This window comes from Miniopterus schreibersii (genome assembly GCF_964146895.1).
Source record: "Miniopterus schreibersii genome assembly, chromosome: 1".
Lineage (NCBI taxonomy): Eukaryota > Metazoa > Chordata > Mammalia > Chiroptera > Miniopteridae > Miniopterus > Miniopterus schreibersii.
In genome coordinates, this window is record NC_138101.1 from 170,717,911 (window position 1) to 170,737,319 (window position 19,409).

Here is a 19,409-nt window from a genome sequence, read left to right on the forward strand (position 1 = left end):
GATTGCCATAGGGATTACAATTAACATTTTAATTAAACAATCTAGTTAGGATTGATACCAATTCAGTAGGATTCAAAGATTTTGCTCCAATACAACTTTATTCTTTCTCCCTTTCTTTCTGCTATTACTATTGTACAGATTACATCTTTATACATTATAAGCCTGTCTATACAGCTTGATAATTATTGTTTTATGTAGTTCCTCTTAAATAAGAGAAGAAAGGGGTTATAAATAAAAATACATTTTGTAGTTTCTAAAATATTTACCTTTATAGTTCACCTTGCCAGTACTCTATTTCTTTGCTTGGATTTGGGTTAGTGTCCAGTGTCCTTTTGTTCTACTCTGAGGGGCTCCTTTAGTATTTCATGTAGGGTAGATTTGCTAGTGATGAATCCTCTAAGTTTGTTTATCTGGGAATGCCTTAATTTCTTCTCTTTTTTAAAATTTTTGGTTGACTTTCTTTTTCTTTCAGCACTTTGAATATGTCCTCTCGCTGGACTGTCGTTTCTGATGAGAAGCAGACTGTTAATCTTACTGAGGAATCTTTGTACATGATGAGTCCTTTTTCCCTCACTGCTTTCAACATTCTCCCTTTGCCTGAGGGTTTTGACAGTGTGACTAGGATGTGTCTGTTTGGCTCTCTGAGTTCATTTTACTTGGAGTTTGTTGAGTTCTTGGATGAGTGGATTAATATTTACTATATTTGGGGAGTTTTTGGCCTTTATTTCCTTGTATAGTTAAATGGTGCACATGACCTTTCTCTTCTCTCCTAGGGCTGTGTTGCATGTCGGTGTGCTTGTTGATGCCCTTCAGGTCCCTGAGGCTCTTAGTTTTTTTCATTCTTTCTTTCTCTTTGTCTTTCAGGCTGGATAATCTCAGTTAACCTATCTTTAATTTCACTGATTCTTCTGTCAACTCAAATATGCTATTTAGTCTGTCTAGTGAATTTTACATTTCAGTTATTGTATTTTTCAACTTCAGAATTTGTATTTGTTTTACTTTAGTAGTTTCTGTCTTTGTTGCTATTCTCTGTTTGCTGAGACTTCATTCTTACACTTTCCTTTAATTTTTGAACCTGGTTTTCTTTAGTAATTGCTAATTTATAGTCTTTAGCCCAATATTAGGGGTTCATCAAGAACAGTTTCTATTGACTATCGTTTTTCTTGTGTCTGATCTTATCCAACTTTTCTGTTTCTTTGTGTGTCTCAAAACTTTCTGTTGAAAATTGGACATTTAAAATAATATAATGTGACAACTCTGGAAATTCTTCTTCCCCCCTTCCCCCCAGGGTTTGTTGTTTTCTTGATGCTCTTTCCTGGACTAAATTCTGTATTCTTTGCCATGTAAAGAAAGTCTCTATTTATTTAGCTAAAGTCTGCTAATGATTGGAAAGAGATTTCCTTAACTGCCTTGAATGATTGAGTTGCCCTCTTTGCCAAGCAGGTGTGTGTGTACGTGTGAGAGAGAGGGGGGTGTGTGTGGAGATTTAGGGAACACCTTCAGTGCTCCAGCAGTTTATAAGTCTCTGTTAGCCTTAACCTCCTGTTGCACAGAGCCTCAATTCAGCCAGATGTGAGATTAGTCCCTTCTCAGGTCTTTCTTGGGCATGTGCACATAGCCCTCCTGTACCTGCACATGACCTTCTAAATCCCCTGTAATATGTTGGAACTTTTCAGAGCTACACAATGGACATTTCATTCCTCAGATTTTTAGTTTATTGGCAAACTCTCTTGTTCACCTCAACTGATATGGCCGTCTCAGGCAGCTAAGATGTTAAACAGTTTGCCACTGTTTTTGAAAAGTGACCGGGGGATAGAGTTTCTCACTGAGCTAGCTCTCAATCAAGTCAAATAAAGAGAAACCCTGTGAATGGGACTTTCTGAGGAGCTCCAAACCTGTTCTGCCCTTTTCAGTTGTTGTGAGACTATTGGTTTTCAAGGCTACCACAGAGTTGGGGAAAGTGCAGTGGGAATGGAGCAGGTTAAAAATGCAACACATTTTCCTGTTCTTACTGAGAATCAGCCATTTTCTTCATTAATGTTTCCCAGGTTTTGTAAGCCTTTGTTTACTTTCCAGAGTTCTGAAAAAGCTGGTTTTGACTATTTTTGCAAGTGTTCTTTTTGCTCTTATGCAGAAGAGGATTTTTAGAGGTTCTTACTCAACCATTCTGTGAAAGTCTGCATGTTAGCTTCTTCAGAGTAAAACCTTTTCTACTCTTTTCCTGTTATGCCTAATTACTCAGTCTGGTCTAAGTAATTTTGTCTCTTGTGATATTTTGTGTTATATATGTTTAATCATACAATTGATTAATTTGATTGTACAGTTTTAAAAGAACACCATTTAGAATTCATGTAACTAAGAATGCCTCAAAGATTTATGTAATCAAATGTTTTCTGAATTTATCACAATTTAGGACACTTTATTTTTAAATCTTTCACAGCACTTCTACTCTATGCTCTGAAAGATTTCCTTCCTATGAAGAACTAGGAACAGCTAAGGCGACTGTGCAGAAGTCTGATAATGTTCTTTATGATCTTGGCCAAAAAAGGAAAGAAACAAATGGCATACTCCAGGTAAAGTGGCAACAGGATACTAAAATTGATGATTAGTAAAGGTAAAAATTATGAAGGAATAGAAACGTTACCAAGACAGAAAGCAAGAGTAAAGATGGAGACAAAGCACTAAAAAAAGACATGTCAACCCAGTCTGTTCTCTCTATAGGTTTTTTCCAGAAGCCCTCAGCAAGTGATTTCTTGGCTAGCATGGAGCCACATGGCCCCCTCTAGCTTTACAGCTTCTATTGGAGAGGGAGGAAGCGGGGGAGAGAACTGTGGATGGGCCTTGCTTATCCAGTTCACAGTATCTGCCGTGCCTGCCTAGAGCCAACTTTCTCTCGTTTTGTTTTAGCTTCTTCACCAGAGGTAGTTTTTATTGGCCACTGGACTGCCTACCACCACTATGGACTTCTCAGCCCTGTTTCACTTAACATTCACATTAGTACTTCTAAATGGAAAGAAGCCTTAATTGCCAAGTATTCTTTTTTTAAAAAAATCAATAATTTATTGTTTTTTCTTCCAAAGCTTTGTGAATTTACCAAAAATACCCACACAAAGTTTACAGACTGCTTATTTCAGACCAGGAATGCAAGAGGTGAGAACCAGGGCCACTGTGGTCACTGGGTGTTCACCAGATATGCGCTGGCATCTGAAACAAGCCTCCCAGATTTGTTTTATTGCCTTCAGAGATGGTGCATCCCTCACACACCATCTCACATGATATACTTGGGTCATTAGTCAAAGTTGCTGGAATGGTACAGAGGGTTGCCCAGTATTCTATTATAGCTCTTAAATTGGACAAATTGAGTCCTTAGAATATATTGGCATAGTATATGGCCCAACTATAGTAATAGCTCTTGTTTGGATTAAAATAATTAATGAGTTTTACATGGTGACATTTTTGCCATTTTTCTTTTAAGCCAGAAGAATCTCTGATTATGTCGAGGCTTGCTGATCTTCCACAGAATTCCATTAAGCTTCAGACGACTAGTGCGAGATCAATATTGAAAGAAGCTGAGAAGATTTTGAGAGGAGTACAAAACAATAAAAAAATGCTTGAAGAAAACCTGGAAGCCATTGTTCGTGCAAAGGATGGAGCTGCCATGTATTCGTTTATCAGTGCTCTGTCGAACAACAGGTAAGGCGGGATGTGGTATCCCAAGGTTATTTATGAAACCACCAGTTTACAGCCTTTCTTAAATTTCTTTCTAAGCACTTCATTTTGTATAATGTGTTTTAATGTTTAGAAAGGGTTCTTTATTGCCTTTGATGATATGTAGTTACGATGGAGTTGAATTTGGATCTATACATGTTACTATTACTTTTACAAATGTGACTTTTCCTTTTAATTTTCTCTTTTTGGTACATATCTTCTGGGATCTACATGTGCTTTACAAACATTCTTCTAACATTTGATGAAAACATTGTTTTTTTTCTTTTCGGACAAAGGATGTTGGGCTACACAGTAGATTCAAAAGTATCTAAGAGATTGGATCCAGATTCTATTCTCAGGACATCAAATGCTAATTTAAGAAAATTCTTTATTCTCTTTTGTAGAGAAATGTCAGAGAAGATTCGGATCAAAAAGACAGTGGATGAGTGGATTAAAACTATTTCCGCAGAAATTAAGGTAGACTTTAGAAAAAAGACAAATTAATTCTTAGGATATAACATTGTTTCCAGTTTATAAGTATGATACTTATCCTCAAAATATTTCTTATATATAAGTCCACTTATAATTCTTAATTTCACTATGTCACTATATTCATTTAATAATAATTTTCATTTTACTTAATAAGTGCTTTGTCTCATAAATTATATTATGGCTCCTATCCTGCAAATCATTGGATAATAACTAGAATATGAGTATTTGAAAGAAAAGCTAGCAAAAGCATTTAGAAAAGAAAGAAGTATACTTTAACAAATGTTTCAAGACAGCAGATTTAGGACCATTGGCTTACCAAAGTAAAAATACCAAAGTTATTTGAAGGGAAAATACCCCACCAATTCCTAACGTTACTGAGTTTATAAAACTTAGTTCCAGATGGAAAACCTGCCACTTTCTCACATCCATAGTGTATCTTCAGACATTGGCATTGCACAAATTTAGGAGTTTTTAATCTTTTTAAAAAAATTTCTAAATTGAATTTATTGGAGCAATATTGGTTAATAAAATTATATAGGTTACAAATGTACAGTTCTATAATCCATCATCTGTATATTGCATTGTGTGTTCACCACCTGAAGTCAAGTCTAAGAGAGTTATTTTTATTAGTGGGTCAGTAATTTAAAGGAAGTTCTTAAAATTCTGTATATTTGAGAGAATAGAACTAGACAGGGTAGCCCTGTTTTTATCTTGGAGTGCAAAATGTTTTATTCCTGACTTTAAGATGTATGTATATGCTTACTCACAGTGGCAGCAAGGTGAAGTGTCAGTTTGGTTTCCACAGCAATAAATACTGAAATATAGTTTTACACTTTATTGTTTAAGATTATATATCTCTAATGTGGTTGTGAAGAATTTATAGTAGCTACTGTATGGTGCACCAGAAAAAACCTGAACTAAATAAGAGTCAGAAGACTTGGAGGCCAGCTCTGGCTCTGCAGACAACTAGCAATATATGTCATTCTCTTACTGTGGATTCCATACAAAATATGTTCGTTTTAACCTTCAAGCAACTTTAATTTATAAATATTTATTTCAGAGTTTTATTACAAAGTTGTATACTTTTGGAAACTTATTTTTTCAATTTAATTTTTGAACAGTTTCTATAGTCATGTGGTTCAAACGTCAAAAAGTATAAAAAGATCTATAATGAAAAGCTGTCCTACCTCTGTCCTGCATCTCCTGTTTCTCATCTGCTCTACAAGACACTAGTCTTTTTAATTTTCTGTTCATTCTTCCTGAGAATTTTTATTCATATGTAAGCCAATATTATTTATTTATAAAGCATTTAAAACTGCTAAACTGTATTTTTATAACAAAAGAATATAAATTTTAATACTTATGATGCGAAAGCATTAGTACTTCGATACATTTTAAGTAATTTAAATTTTGGTTATGTTAAGGATGAACTGGCAAAAAAAGATGAAGAAAAGAGATTGGATCAGAAGAATCAAAGGACCAAGAAAGCTCAGAATATGAGTAAAGATATTAAAACTAATAAACAAGGCAAAACAGTAAATAATTCTGTAATTCCAAGAAAACACTGTCAAAAAGAAAAAGAGGAGCATTTTAAAACTCCGCCTATGAGGAGGATGCCTGCTTCAAGCTTACAGAAAGAGCCAAAAGAAGTAAGATCTTACCCTGGCTTTGTGGCATAAATGTTGCATTAAAACGAATTCTTTTCTTTAAGATATAAATAATGAGGAGAATATGAAAATGTAAAAATATGAAGAACTATAAAAATGTAAATGAACTTTAAATTGTTGATATTTAGGGTTTTGGATATCCATAATGTGGAAATCACTGCATAAAATACATAATTCTTTCCTTCTGTGATCTCACACTTACAATCACAGTATTTTAGTTGTAGCAGTATAATGAGAGATCATCTAGTCCAAAAATTAGTAGCACATGGTAATAAAAAATGTATTTCATCTTTGTGTATGTATACATATGTTTTTTGTTCCTTAATGTTTCAGTTTAACAAATGCATGCTTAGTGCCTAGTGATTGTGAGACATAGTACTAGGTGTTATGGATGGAATGTTTTGGTTGCTCTAACTAGGCTGTAACTATCTTAATACCAAGCATGGATTTTGGGGCAGATTAATAAAGCATCTAATTCAAGGGTTAGCACTAAGTAGATGCTCAATAAATGCTACCTTTCTGTGTGGCATTTGGGTTATGACTGGAGGTAGGATTAGAAATGTAGAAAATCACTTAAAGACTTGATTTATGCTATATAATTGTACTTGAATGTAAAAATATAAATTGTGTTTAAACCTTACTCTTTGGTGCTGAAAATATTCCTAGTAGTGTAAGAACTTTCATGTTTCTTGGGTATATGATTTTAATATTTAATTTTCATGCTTTTGAAAACTTTAAAACTGTAGCTTGAAAATTATGTCCAGAATTTAAGAACCATTTAAAATAAAGGACTATTCTGACCTGATCATTCTTATGATAGCATCTAAGCTGGCAAAAGGAGGCTTTAGAAAAATGAGGTAAGTGTTTGATGACTATTTTGTTGCTGAGTTCAGTAACTTTGTGTACTTAGGGTTTTTTGAAAGCAACCACAGCCATGCAAGATGATGATTATATGTTCCAAATTTATGGAAAACCAGTTTACCAGTGCCATCGCAGCACTCTTAAAAAAGGACCATATCTCAGATTTAATTCTCCACCTCCTAAGTCCAAACCACAGAGACCAAAAGTTATAGAACGGGTCAAAGGTAAGAAACCTCATTTTTGTGTGATAAATCTCATTTTTTATGGTATCAGTTTAATATGTAAAGTTTAATTTTTGCTTTTTATTTATTATAAATATAGTTCAAATTATTTAATGTTTAGGGATGGAAAAACAATTCCAAGAGAGTAGGAAATAATAGACCTGATTCAAGGCACAAGGTAGGAACAAGTGGGAAAAAAATATAGGATTAGATGAAATCTTCAGATAAAGCATGATAAAATTTGCGTTTATGCAATGAGCCTTGAACAATTTAAATTACAATTTAGAGAAAGTAGACATTTCCTTGAAGACCTTTCTTCATCATGTTCTTTATGAACAGAAAGATCAGCCATATGCTGTGTATTATCATACAAATGCTCATTGGCTTACCAAAGTAAAAATACCAAAGTTATTTGAAGGGAAAATACCCCACCAATTCCTAACGTTACTGAGTTTATAAAACTTAGTTCCAGATGGAAAACCTGCCACTTTCTCACATCCATAGTGTATCTTCAGACATTGGCATTGCACAAATTTAGGAGTTTTTAATCTTTTTAAAAAAATTTCTAAATTGAATTTATTGGAGCAATATTGGTTAATAAAATTATATAGGTTACAAATGTACAGTTCTATAATCCATCATCTGTATATTGCATTGTGTGTTCACCACCTGAAGTCAAGTCTAAGAGAGTTATTTTTATTAGTGGGTCAGTAATTTAAAGGAAGTTCTTAAAATTCTGTATATTTGAGAGAATAGAACTAGACAGGGTAGCCCTGTTTTTATCTTGGAGTGCAAAATGTTTTATTCCTGACTTTAAGATGTATGTATATGCTTACTCACAGTGGCAGCAAGGTGAAGTGTCAGTTTGGTTTCCACAGCAATAAATACTGAAATATAGTTTTACACTTTATTGTTTAAGATTATATATCTCTAATGTGGTTGTGAAGAATTTATAGTAGCTACTGTATGGTGCACCAGAAAAAACCTGGGCTAAAATAACTTTATTAAGCAGCTGTTTAATGGTAGAATGGTTGAGAATCTGTGGACACATGGTTATCCTTGGACCTTAGTTCCTGTGGCTTCATCTTCCTGAGGAGCTTTTTCCTTAGGCACTTGTGTGGCTCACTCTCAAAGTTCTTTCAGTCTCTGCTCTGGGACGTTAGCTCCTCAGAGGGGTTTACCCTGATCATCCTGTCCCAGAAAACTATCTTCTACCCCGTGTGTCCCCTTGCCCTGCCTCCTTGCTCTTTGTAGCCCTTGGCTGACTGTCTGATGTTACAGTTGTGTTTATTGATTGTTTTCCTTGTTAGACTGCGGGCTCTGTGAACACAGCAGTTTATTCAGCACTGTATTCCCTCTGCTCTGTCTGCAGCGATACAGAACACATAGTAAAGGCTTGGAAAATATATCTTCAGTAAACACAGGAAAAATATTTATTCAGTCGGATGAATATTAAAGAACAGGATGAAAAATATAGAAGGTGGTCCTAAGATTTCCTTCCTGGGACCATGAAACTTTATTTAAAAGTGTAGATTTATAAAACTACTCACATTAGAAGTTAAAATGTGTAATGTCAGGAATTTATTTAGAAAATAATTTATTTTTCTTTATACTTTTACTTTTCTTCACTTTTCTCATATTCCATTTATCTTCTCCAAAGAGACAGATAACCAAATTTCTAATTTTTTAAGAATTGAGGATTTAATGTCTATACAGATTTACTTTATAGAAATAGAAAAAGTATATAATGATATTAACACCTGTGAGATGTTTGTTTTTTTTCTTTTTTAATTGATTTTAGAGGGAGGAAGGGAGAGAGAGAGAGAAACATTGATTTGAGAGAGAAACATCGATCAGTTGCCTCTGGTACACACCCCAGCCAGGGATCAAGGCTGCAGTCTGGGTACGTGCCTTTACCAGGGATCTAACCCACCCACCGCCTTTTGGTGCACAGGGCGATGCAGCAACCAACTGAACCACACTGGCCAGGGCCATGTGTAAGGTTTTAATAGATATAGAATTTGATTATCTGTAAGTAATTTCAAAAGATAAAGACTGGTAATTCATAATTATGTCATGAGTAAGGTCTAATGAGAGAATGAAAAAAATTCAGTTCCAAAAATGATCATTAACTTTTTGTACCTGTAGGAAAAAATTTTAATGAGTTAAAATAATATAGTCTGAATATTCTCCCAAGTCCTTATTCAATGTTTTTTTCCTAGTCCTTGTATATATTCTGTCATAGTATTTGTATAAGTTGTTACTTATATTTAGGGGTTGAGAAACCAGGGTCTGCAGGTCAGCTGTCTGTTTTTATAAATAAAGTTTTATTGAAACATAACTATGCTCTATGTATTGTCTATGACTGCTTTCATGCTACAATGGCAGAGTTGAGATGTTGCAACTGAGACCACATTGCCCATGAGACTAAAATATTTAGTATCTGGCCATTTAATAAAATGTTTGCCAACCCCTGGTTTATACGTTACTTCTATTTCAGGGCACTTGTAACCTTATATAGAGTGAAATCTTTCTGTGAAGAAGAGTTGTATATTTCTAGATGGCTGGATAGTAGATCCTCAAACAATAATTAAAAATATCTGCCATTGATGATTATTACAGGCACTAAAGTAAAGTCAATAAGAACACAAACTGACTTTTATTCAACAAAACCCAAGAAGATAGATTCTAAACCGCAACATTCCGTTGCTATGCTGCCTCCTGGTGATCAGCAGTATTTGTTCAGCCCAAGCAGAGAAATGCCTACTCTTTCAGGTACACTGGAAGGTCATCTAATTCCTATGGCAATTCTTTTAGGTAAGATCCAACAAAATATATGGGTAAATTTAAAATTCACGTTAGCAGTAGCAGGACTTACAGAATGGTGCTGACATGATAGCCTCCTCCCTTTTCCTTTATGTGTTGTTTATATTTGTGGGGAGGGCCTCAGAAAGTCTCTGATATTACGAGCTCCTGCTCATGAGAAACATTCTTTTGGTATTTATAATACATTGCTGAACATGAAATGAAAATTTAAAAATGATTAGATATCATAGACATTCATAAAATAAAGAATTCAAGCATTTTGACTGGTTTAATATCATCATGTATTAGGGGAAGTACTTTAAAGTACCATTTATGTACCTTTGAACTAGGCCGTGATAAGTAAAATTGTGTGGTTGTATATTCTAAGCCAATAGTTGGTTATTTACTTATTTGAGGTCTCTTAGGCTCATCATTGTAAAAATTGATCAAATCATTTTTGCTCTCACTAGTTAGCTATTTTTCACTTTTAGTGTCATTGCTATTCTTAATTTTGATGAATGATTTAAATATGACTTTTTTCAAAATGAGAGAAGTTTTTACTTTTGATATTATGGGTTAATGGCATGTCAACTTGGTAGCTAATGCCTGTTCAAACATACCTTCTACTAATATAATAGCTAATATTGAAAAAGTTCTTACTGTGTGCCAGGTACAGATCTAAGCACTTTACATATATTAACTTTTTTAATCCACCCTATAAAACACACCATAATGTATGTTTTATAGATGAAGAAACCAAGGCACAGAGGAGTTGGGTAATTTATCAAAGGCTACATAGCTAGAGTGGATCCCAAATTCAAAATCCAGATGGTATGGCTTTATTTAGAGTCTATGCTTTTAATGAGTGCTCTGTACCGTAACAAGTGGAACTTGCGGACTGAAAGTTAGTAAGTTTTTGACAGCTACAATAATCACCAAATAGTTGGCCTACATGCTATTTATTGGTGGTCAAACATTAGTATTTTGTTGTTGTTTTTATGTCTGTCCATTGTTGCTCTATGAAGATTTAAGAATAAAAATACTCAATATAATGCCATATGCTTCAGTCTTGGTTTTGGCACTTACAGGTATGATCTTTGGCAAATTGCATGTTTCTCAACCTCTGTTTCCTCAACTATAAAATGTGGGTAATATTAATACCTCAAAGCTTATTTTGAGGGCTAAATTAGATAGTGTATGTAGTTTAGTATATGTGAATGTCAAATAAATGTTAGTAATTGCTGAAAGGATTACATGGTTTGTTGAGAATGGTGGTGCTAGAGGGAAAGGTGATTGCAGATGGTGCGTCCTTTCATGTGAGAATTCAGCCCTAAAGATCTAGGTTGTATACTAGATTTTCCCCCTTTATTTCTGAAATGGTTGACTCATTTTCTCCCCCAAACTTTTTAGGACAAACCCAAAGTAATAGTGATTCCATGCCACCTGCTGGAGTAATTGTGAACAAGCCACACCCTGTAACAGTGACTACTTCTATTCCTCCATCATCTCGAAAAACAGGAACTGGAGTAAAGAAACCTAACATAGCGGTTGTAGAAATGAAGTCGGAAAAAAAGGATCCTCCTCAGCTCACTGTACAGGTGTGCCGGGGTGCATGGCAGACGTTTTTTAGGGAAGAAAAAAAAAAAATCTTTGGCTTAACTTTAGTACTTAACATCTATTATATTTCTTCATGAAAACTTTGCTTTCTTGACGGGTCTTTTTCTTTAAAGCTGTGGTGTTACTGTGATGTCTCTCTCTATCCTTGCTTTCCATGCTTTAAGCTACCTTTTCTAAGCCAATGCCTCAGATCCAGGTGGCTTGATGATATTCCAAAGGGAACAATTGAACAATATATTATAACTAATTTTAAAAATACAGTGTTTGTGACTTCACGAACACTTCAATCTTTATATAGACATATATATGAAGACTTGAACATATACGAAGATTAAATATTCAAGTAGTCAGTTCTTCCTTAGTTAATGTATAATTTAAAGGCAATTGTAATTAAAAAAAAAAAAAGACTTTTTTTTTTTTACTTGAACTTTAGGATCATTTTGATATTTGAAGGACAAAGGGTTTAGGAAAGTTAAAGTGTTTTGGTACTGGTCCTGTATAAAAAAGTATTTCAGAAATTGTGTTGGTTATTTAAAAAAGAATGTAATGTGTGATGTATAAATCAGTGGGAGATAGTATTCTTATAAATAATGTATAGTCGCTTAGCAATGTGGAAAATTGGTTTGTTTAGACTCTAAAACTCCTTCTGTATATAGCAAATGAGCTCCAAGTAGGCTAATGTGTAACTACAAAATATAAAAATATGGAAGAATTAGAGGACAATTGCATGGAATCTTTATCAAAGCTGACGCTGTCTGAATATGAGACAGGAAAACTTAGATATGATACAAAAATAGATTTGAATCCATAAAATCTCAAACTTAAATATGTAAAAAATTTCTAAATAAAAAGGAAAACTACATATAGTGACAACATATGAAAGGAATATGCTAGAAAGGATTAATTTTTAAATATAAAAACCTCCATAAATTAATAAGAAAACATAGATGCAAATCCAGAAATATTCAAAGAACATGAATAAGACTAAAGAAGAGGAAATAGTTTATAAACAAGCAAACTGAATAATTTAAATCTTGTTAGTTACTCAGATAATACAAATTAATATACCTCCATTTAAAAACTGTTATTGCTGAAGCAATTATATTCTCTAATTTGAGTGAAGGGTGGATAAAACTTATAATTGATTATGTTTTTTGATGATGTAAATAGAGCCCATTTGGATTGCATTTTGGCAGTAATTACCAAGCATCTTAAATATTCATGCCATGTGGCTCAAGAATTTAATCTAGTATCTGTCTATCTAGTCTAATGATATAATTCAAAATTTAGGGAAATAAACCCTGTATATATGAAGAAGTTTTTTGTAGTGATATACATATAATAGTGGAAATATTAGTAGTGTCCTAAATGTTTACCAACAGGAAAATGATTAAAAAATTAAAGAATGTATATTATAAAGTCACTTAAAATATAATTATCAAGTCTATATGGAAGCATGATAAGATGCTAATGACTTAATTACATTGAAAAATCAGGAATGAAATTATTTTACATTTTAGCTATCTATATAAGTGGATAGTAAAAAAAGGGAATAGTGAAAATGAAGTTTTCTTAAGATAGTAGGATTTTCTGTATCCCCCCTTATCTTCCAAATAGTGTAAATTATCCTTTCATAATTAAAAAATTGTTATTCACTGACTTTGCAATAAAAAGTTAAATATATGTTATTGATATGTAGATTAACAAATAGTTGAGTCAAAATGATGAACAGAAAGTTAGATGTTGTGTTCTGTTTTAGGTATTACCCAATGTAGATATTGATACCATTTCAAATGCCAGTGTTGATGTCAGTCCATCTCTGCCTAGTCCCAAACAAGCATCTTCTCCTATGAACAACTGGATACAGGTATTGTTCAGAAATCTATTTTATAGTTTTGAGTAATGTCTCACTATAGATTTTTTCTTTTTTAAATATATCTTTATTGATTTCAGAGAGAGGAAAGACGAGGGAGAGAGAGATAAAAACATCAATGATGAGAGAGTCATTGATCGAGCCCGCAACCCGGGCATGTGCCCTGACCGGGCATCGAACCCTGATCGCCTGGATCCTAGGTGGACGCTCAACCGCTGAGCCACGCCTGGCCGGGCTCTCACTATAGATTTTAACTAATGTTATTCCCTGCAAAGTCTTTCATTATAATTATAATTCATTATAATAATTTAGGGTTTTAAGGAGGAGATTCAGAATGAATCTGGAATTGCTTACGAACTTAAGAAAGAAACTTTAAGATTCTTACATTTATAAACATTTTGAAAGTGATAATCCTTAGTGTAACTTTTTGGTCACTTACGCTGTAAAACTCTCATATGTGAAGAAAGAATTTTTATCTCTTTGGAGAAGAATCTCTATTTAAATGGGAACTAAAGCCTCTCTGGTGTGGCTCAGTGGTTGAGCATTGCTCCAATGCTCCAGGAGATCCTGGTTCAATTCCTGGTCAGGGCACATGCCTAGGATGTAGGCTCGATCCTCAGTAGAGGGTGTGCCGGAGGCAGCCGATCAATGATTCTCTCTCATCATTGATGTTTCTATCTCTCTCCCCCTTCCTCTCTCTGAAATCAATTTAAAAAAACAATATATTTCTTTAAAAAGTTAAAAATATTTAAAGTAAATAAATAAATGGGAACTAAATATTGTTTTTCTGAATGTGAATTTTATAGTGACAATTAAGAGTTTACGTTTTGGGATGTTAGTTTGTCATCATACTGTTGACATTCTGCACAAATATGCATTTCTTCCTAGTATTTATTTGCTAGTGAGTAATGAAGTTATGACTCTACTACACATCAAAATAGCACTGTAATTTTTCCCACATTTCATCTATTATAAGCAAATTTGGTCCTCAAGGATACAGTCTTGAGAGGGAGAAAACCAACAATTATTCACAAGCAGAAATAGTAAATTAGAACTGACTCTAAATGCATTTGCACCTAATTTAATTTTTTCATCAGTAATTTTTTCACCAGAAGTATATTAAAACATATATGATTACAAATAATAATTTCAGATTGTTTATTGTTCTGCTCTCAGAAAGAGTTTTAGGTAACTAGATTATTTACAGTGAGACTGAAAGACTAAATTTTTAAAATAACTATTTTGTTTATCTTCCTAAATTTTTGATTCTGTATTTGCCTTTTTGTGAGTTTGTATGTGTGTACTTATATTATCTACACATTCAAACACTTTCTCTTAACTCTAGGAGAGAAATCACCATCATATCAATTTGACTTAAATCTCATTGTTGATAGAGTCTTTGACAGAAAAACTTATATTTTATTTTTTATAATTATTGAAATGAGAACCTAATAGCTTTGGGACTATCTTGGATTTCATTTGCTAATGAAATAAATTCTGAACAGGATATTAAAATAAAAAAATAGGGCCAAGTGTTACAAGCTTATTCTATGGGTAGAAATATGGTAAATAATGTATACATTTAAAAGGCATTAAGCACACCAAAAACTTTATGTAAATTCTTTCTTAGACTCCAGAGTTAATGAAGGTAGATGAAGAAGAGGTGAAGTTTCCAGGAACTAACTTTGATGAAGTAATTGATGTCATACAGGTAACAAATCTTAGGAATCATTTTCTACCAGTATTTTTCCATGTGATAAACAAACATGTATACTATAAATAATGTGATCAACCTAATTGCAATGCTGTTGGTTAATTTAGAAGTGTTGGTTACTTCATCTGTATAAGTTTCCTGCCTACACTTGTCACTCAGCAATGTTGAACAGATACGTGAATATAATCGTTTTGTTTTTATTATTACCAGGAAGAGGAAAAATGTGATGAAATTCCAGAATATTCTGAACCAATTCTGGAGTTTAATAGAAGTGTTAAAATTGCTTCTACAAAATATAATGGTCCTCCGTTTCCACCAGTTGCTTCTACTTTTCAGCCCACTGCTGATACTCTGGACAAAGTAATTCAAAGAAAAGAAACCTTGGAAAATAGTTTAACTCACTGGTGAGTTTATGTTGGTATTGGTGTTAACAGAATCATAGTAGCAAATATAAATGGAAAGTGTTGAATTTTAGTTGAAAATCTTTCTTGTCTCCTATTTATTAAATTTCTTTCCTTTGTTATAGTCACTGGAAACGACTTAATGTGGTACTTAGTGTTTAACTAATTGTTGGAAGTATTATTTCTGTCCTTGAATATTTGTACTTAGACTGTTTATTATGGCAAAAGAGGCTATTGTTAAGTAACAAAGCTTTAAAAATGTACATGTGCTTCAATCCAGTGATTAACTTCCAGAAATTTATCCTAAGGAAATACAGTAATTACAGTTCTGCCACTAGGCCATAGATTACTTAGCAGATACAGTGCTTATTACAAGCAAGGCACTGTTCTCTTTGTTACTTATATAAACTTATGAACTCTGTTTTTATCCCTGTGAGAAGCCTTAAGGAAGTTATAGAATAAACTAAACTGAATATTAATACAATTATCAAGATTAGGTTTAGAAAAATGATGTTGAAATATATTAATAATACACTGCTACATAAGTGAAGCAGGATACTAATGATTTAACTGTAGTTTGTAAGAACTCACTCCAAAATGAATGTGCATAGCAGAAAAATAGAAAACATATTCAAAATTGTTAACTGTGTTTATCCTTGAATCTGGGATTATTAAATTTTTATATATTTTCTGATTTTTTTACAATGAACATCCCTTACTTGTATAATAATTTTTAATCAGTCTATTAGCTGCTTTTATGTACAGAAGCAGTCTCCTATTGCATTCCTTTTCTTTCCCCTTCTCCTTCCTTTTTCCTTTCTAACAATGACCTTGGAAATAAATTTTCTTTCCTTTTTAAGAGGAAAACTACCTACCCATATTGCAGTCTCTGTATTTATTCCTTGAAGAGAGGGCAGCTGGCTTTCTTTTCCAGCTCTGATCTTGTGTGGTTTTCTATGTGTGAAACCCAACATTTTAGGTGCATGGTATGCTAGGTAATCTTTGACCTAAACCTTCTTATGAATTTACGAGGTCTTTTAGACTTTTTTTAGACTAATCTGAAAGATTGTAATGTGATTTAATGAATTATCTCTCACATGAAGATCTGGTTCATGTGGTTTATTTTGCTAGGGGATACATATAATTTTTTTCTTTTCAGATTCAGCTTTTAGAATGACTGCTTTCACATGTAAATGCTTGTGTTCATGGTTAGAGATTATTTTTAAGGGTGCTATTTCTAACACTTTATACATTTCAATCAAATTTAGGAATCCTTAACTTTTATCCCCTAGGGTAGAACAAGAAATAATGTCAAGAATTATCTCTGGGCTCTTTCCAATCCAACAACAGGCCATAGCTAATGTCAGTGTTTCAGCCAGTGAGACCAGTGAAGCGTTGACTTCTGATATTGGTAAGTGAAACGGAATCCTTTAATTTTTTTGTTAATAAAAGACAAAACTTTCCGGTCATTGTGGATTTACATATTCTAGAGGTCAGGTATTCTGCTGACAAAAGATAAGCTCTTACTCTCTGTATCGGTTCCCAGTTCTTCTCTGTAGTGGAGGTTAGTTCTCTCACCCTCTTATTTCTTACTGCAGCATTCAGACCATTATAACACCCTCCATCCCTCCCACCCAAATTTCTCTGTTATTTCCCATAGCACTTTGTATATATCTTTGTTACAGTAACTATCACATTGCATTGTAATTGGTTTACATATCTGTCTCACTCACTAGACTATAAATTACTCAGGATCAAGGATGTTTTCTCCATTTGTGCTTAGCCCTTGACTGACACCTAGGAAGAATTTGGGTGGCACTCACTGGACAGCCAGCCTCTCTGTGGCGCGCAGGTCATTCATTCTCTTCCTCCCCCGCTCCCCCCTTCCCCTTTTCTTCCCCCTCCTCCAACAGCTTTTTTGAGGTATAGTTTACTTGCCATCAAACTCACCAATTCTAAGTGTCCAGTTTGATGAATTTTGATAAGTAAACACAGCTATACATTAGCCACACGATCATGATACTGAAAAACATTTCATCGTCCTGAAAGTTCCCTCATACCACGCTGCAGTCAATTCCTGACCTCCTGTGCCTGCAGGGCCCCAACAACCACTGATGTGCATTCTGTCACTGTGTTTGCTTTTTCTATAATTTTATATATATATATATACAATCCATAGTCTGTTGTGTTTGTCTTACCCTAATGCTTTGACAGTCATGTTGTTTTGTGTAATAATATTACGCTGTATGGATATAACAATTTATAATCCATTTACCAGTTGATGGATGTTTGTAGTCTTTTAGTTTTTGGCTATTATAAGTAAAGCTGTGATATGAATATTTGCATACAAATCTTTTAGACAAACCTTTTCATTTCTCTTTGTCATATGGTAAGTAATGTTTAACTTGACCAGACACTGCTGTGTGTCTCCAAAGTGGCTCTTCTTTCCTGCCATCCAGGCAGCAGAGCGAGAGTTCCAGCTGCTCCACAGCCTCAGCTTTGTTGGTGTTGTCAGTGTTCTGCATTGTTCTGCCATTCTGTCTGTCAGCATGCAGAGATCTTCTGCTTTTTATTTGCATTTCCCTAATGATGATGTACCATTTTTCTTGTGCTTATTTGCCATCTGTGTATTTACTTTGGTGAAGTATCTTTTTTTTTTAATCCTCACCCGAGAATATTTTTTCCATTGCTTTTTAAGGAGAGTGGAAGGGGTGGGGGAAGGAGAGAGGGAGGGAGAGACCAAAAGAGGGAGGGAGAGACCAAAGGAGGGAGGGAGGCAGGGAGGGAGGCAGGGAGGGAGGGAGAAACACCAGTGTGAGAGAGACACATCCATTGGTTGCCTCCTGCGCCTGACCAGGGCCTGGGTTCGAACCTGCAACCCAGGTATGTGCCCTTGACCAGGAATTGAACCTGTGACTCTCTTTGGTGTGAGGGCCGGTGCTCTAACCACCAGCAACACCAGCCACAGCCGGTGAAGTATTTCTTAAATCTTTTGCCCATTTTAAAATTAGGGTTTGTGTCTTCCTATTATTGAGTTATAAAAGTTCTTTATTTGTTCTGGATACAAGTCCTTTCTTGGATACATGTTTTGCAAACATGTTCTCCTAGTTTGTTGCCTTTTTAATTTCTTAACATTATCTTTAGAAGACCAAAAGATTAATTTTGATAAAGTTTAATTATCAGTTTTTCTTTTATAGCTTGTGTTTTTGTGTGTACTGTTTAAGAAATCTGCCTAACTTAAGATCATTAAGATTTTCTTCTAGAAGATGTATGATTTTAGATTATACGTTTAGTTCTCCGGTACCTTTTGAGTTAATTTTTATATATGATGCGAGGTATGTGGATATCCAGTCGTTCTAGCATTATTTGTTGAAAAGATTATCCTTTCCATTGAATTGCCTTGACACTTATTGAGAATCAGCTGGCTGTACACGTGTGGATCTGTTTCTGGACTTTCTATCCTGTCCCATTGATCTACAGCCTATCTTTATACCAATACCAGATTTCTTGATTACTGTAAATTTAAAAATTATTCTTGAAGTTGGATAGTGTACATTCTCCAACTTTGTTCTTCTTTTTTTCTATAGTCCTCTATTTTTTTTCCTTCTCTCACTCCTAAATAACCTCTTCCTCCCCCCAGGCCATCCCTTAACTGCTCAAATCCTAGACATCAAAGTCTAAATTTACTGCTTGTATTTTCTCCCTAACAGAGCTCCTCTCTCACAGCATTTGGTTGTCAAAGACAATCGCTTTTCAAACCCTTGTCCTCTTTTATGGCTCTTGCATGGGCATCGTTGACATCTCTAGTTCTTAAAATGTTCTGCTGGTGTTTGTTTTCAGGTTTTAGTTTGTTGTTCTTCTTCCCATCTTTTTAATTTAAGGCCTCGTTTCCCCACCTTTTTTTCCTTATACTTGAATAAAAATTTCCCCAGGTTTCTGTGCTCTTCCCTCTTTCTTTTCTGTTTTCTCTTGCCGTTACTCTTCCTGTGTCACTTATGACCCCTGAGGCACACATCGAGGCTCTAAACTTGCAGTTCTGCCTGTTGATGA

At 34.2% G+C, this 19,409-nt stretch overlaps 1 protein-coding gene across 4 annotated transcripts in view; it reads left to right on the forward strand.

Moving 5' to 3' along the window:
- KIAA0586 overlaps window positions 1-19,409 on the forward strand; it is an 88,558-nt gene that overhangs the window by 18,794 nt on the left and 50,355 nt on the right. For all 4 annotated transcript variants that reach the window (XM_081157608.1, XM_081157610.1, XM_081157607.1 and 1 more), the window contains exons 11-21: window positions 2,441-2,573; window positions 3,476-3,693; window positions 4,113-4,185; window positions 5,625-5,849; window positions 6,778-6,952; window positions 9,572-9,766; window positions 11,165-11,352; window positions 13,131-13,238; window positions 14,875-14,955; window positions 15,169-15,362; window positions 16,652-16,770. In XM_081157608.1, coding sequence (XP_081013734.1) covers window positions 2,441-2,573; window positions 3,476-3,693; window positions 4,113-4,185; window positions 5,625-5,849; window positions 6,778-6,952; window positions 9,572-9,766; window positions 11,165-11,352; window positions 13,131-13,238; window positions 14,875-14,955; window positions 15,169-15,362; window positions 16,652-16,770 — 1,709 coding nt within the window. The remainder of the gene's footprint in view (window positions 1-2,440; window positions 2,574-3,475; window positions 3,694-4,112; window positions 4,186-5,624; window positions 5,850-6,777; window positions 6,953-9,571; window positions 9,767-11,164; window positions 11,353-13,130; window positions 13,239-14,874; window positions 14,956-15,168; window positions 15,363-16,651; window positions 16,771-19,409) is intronic.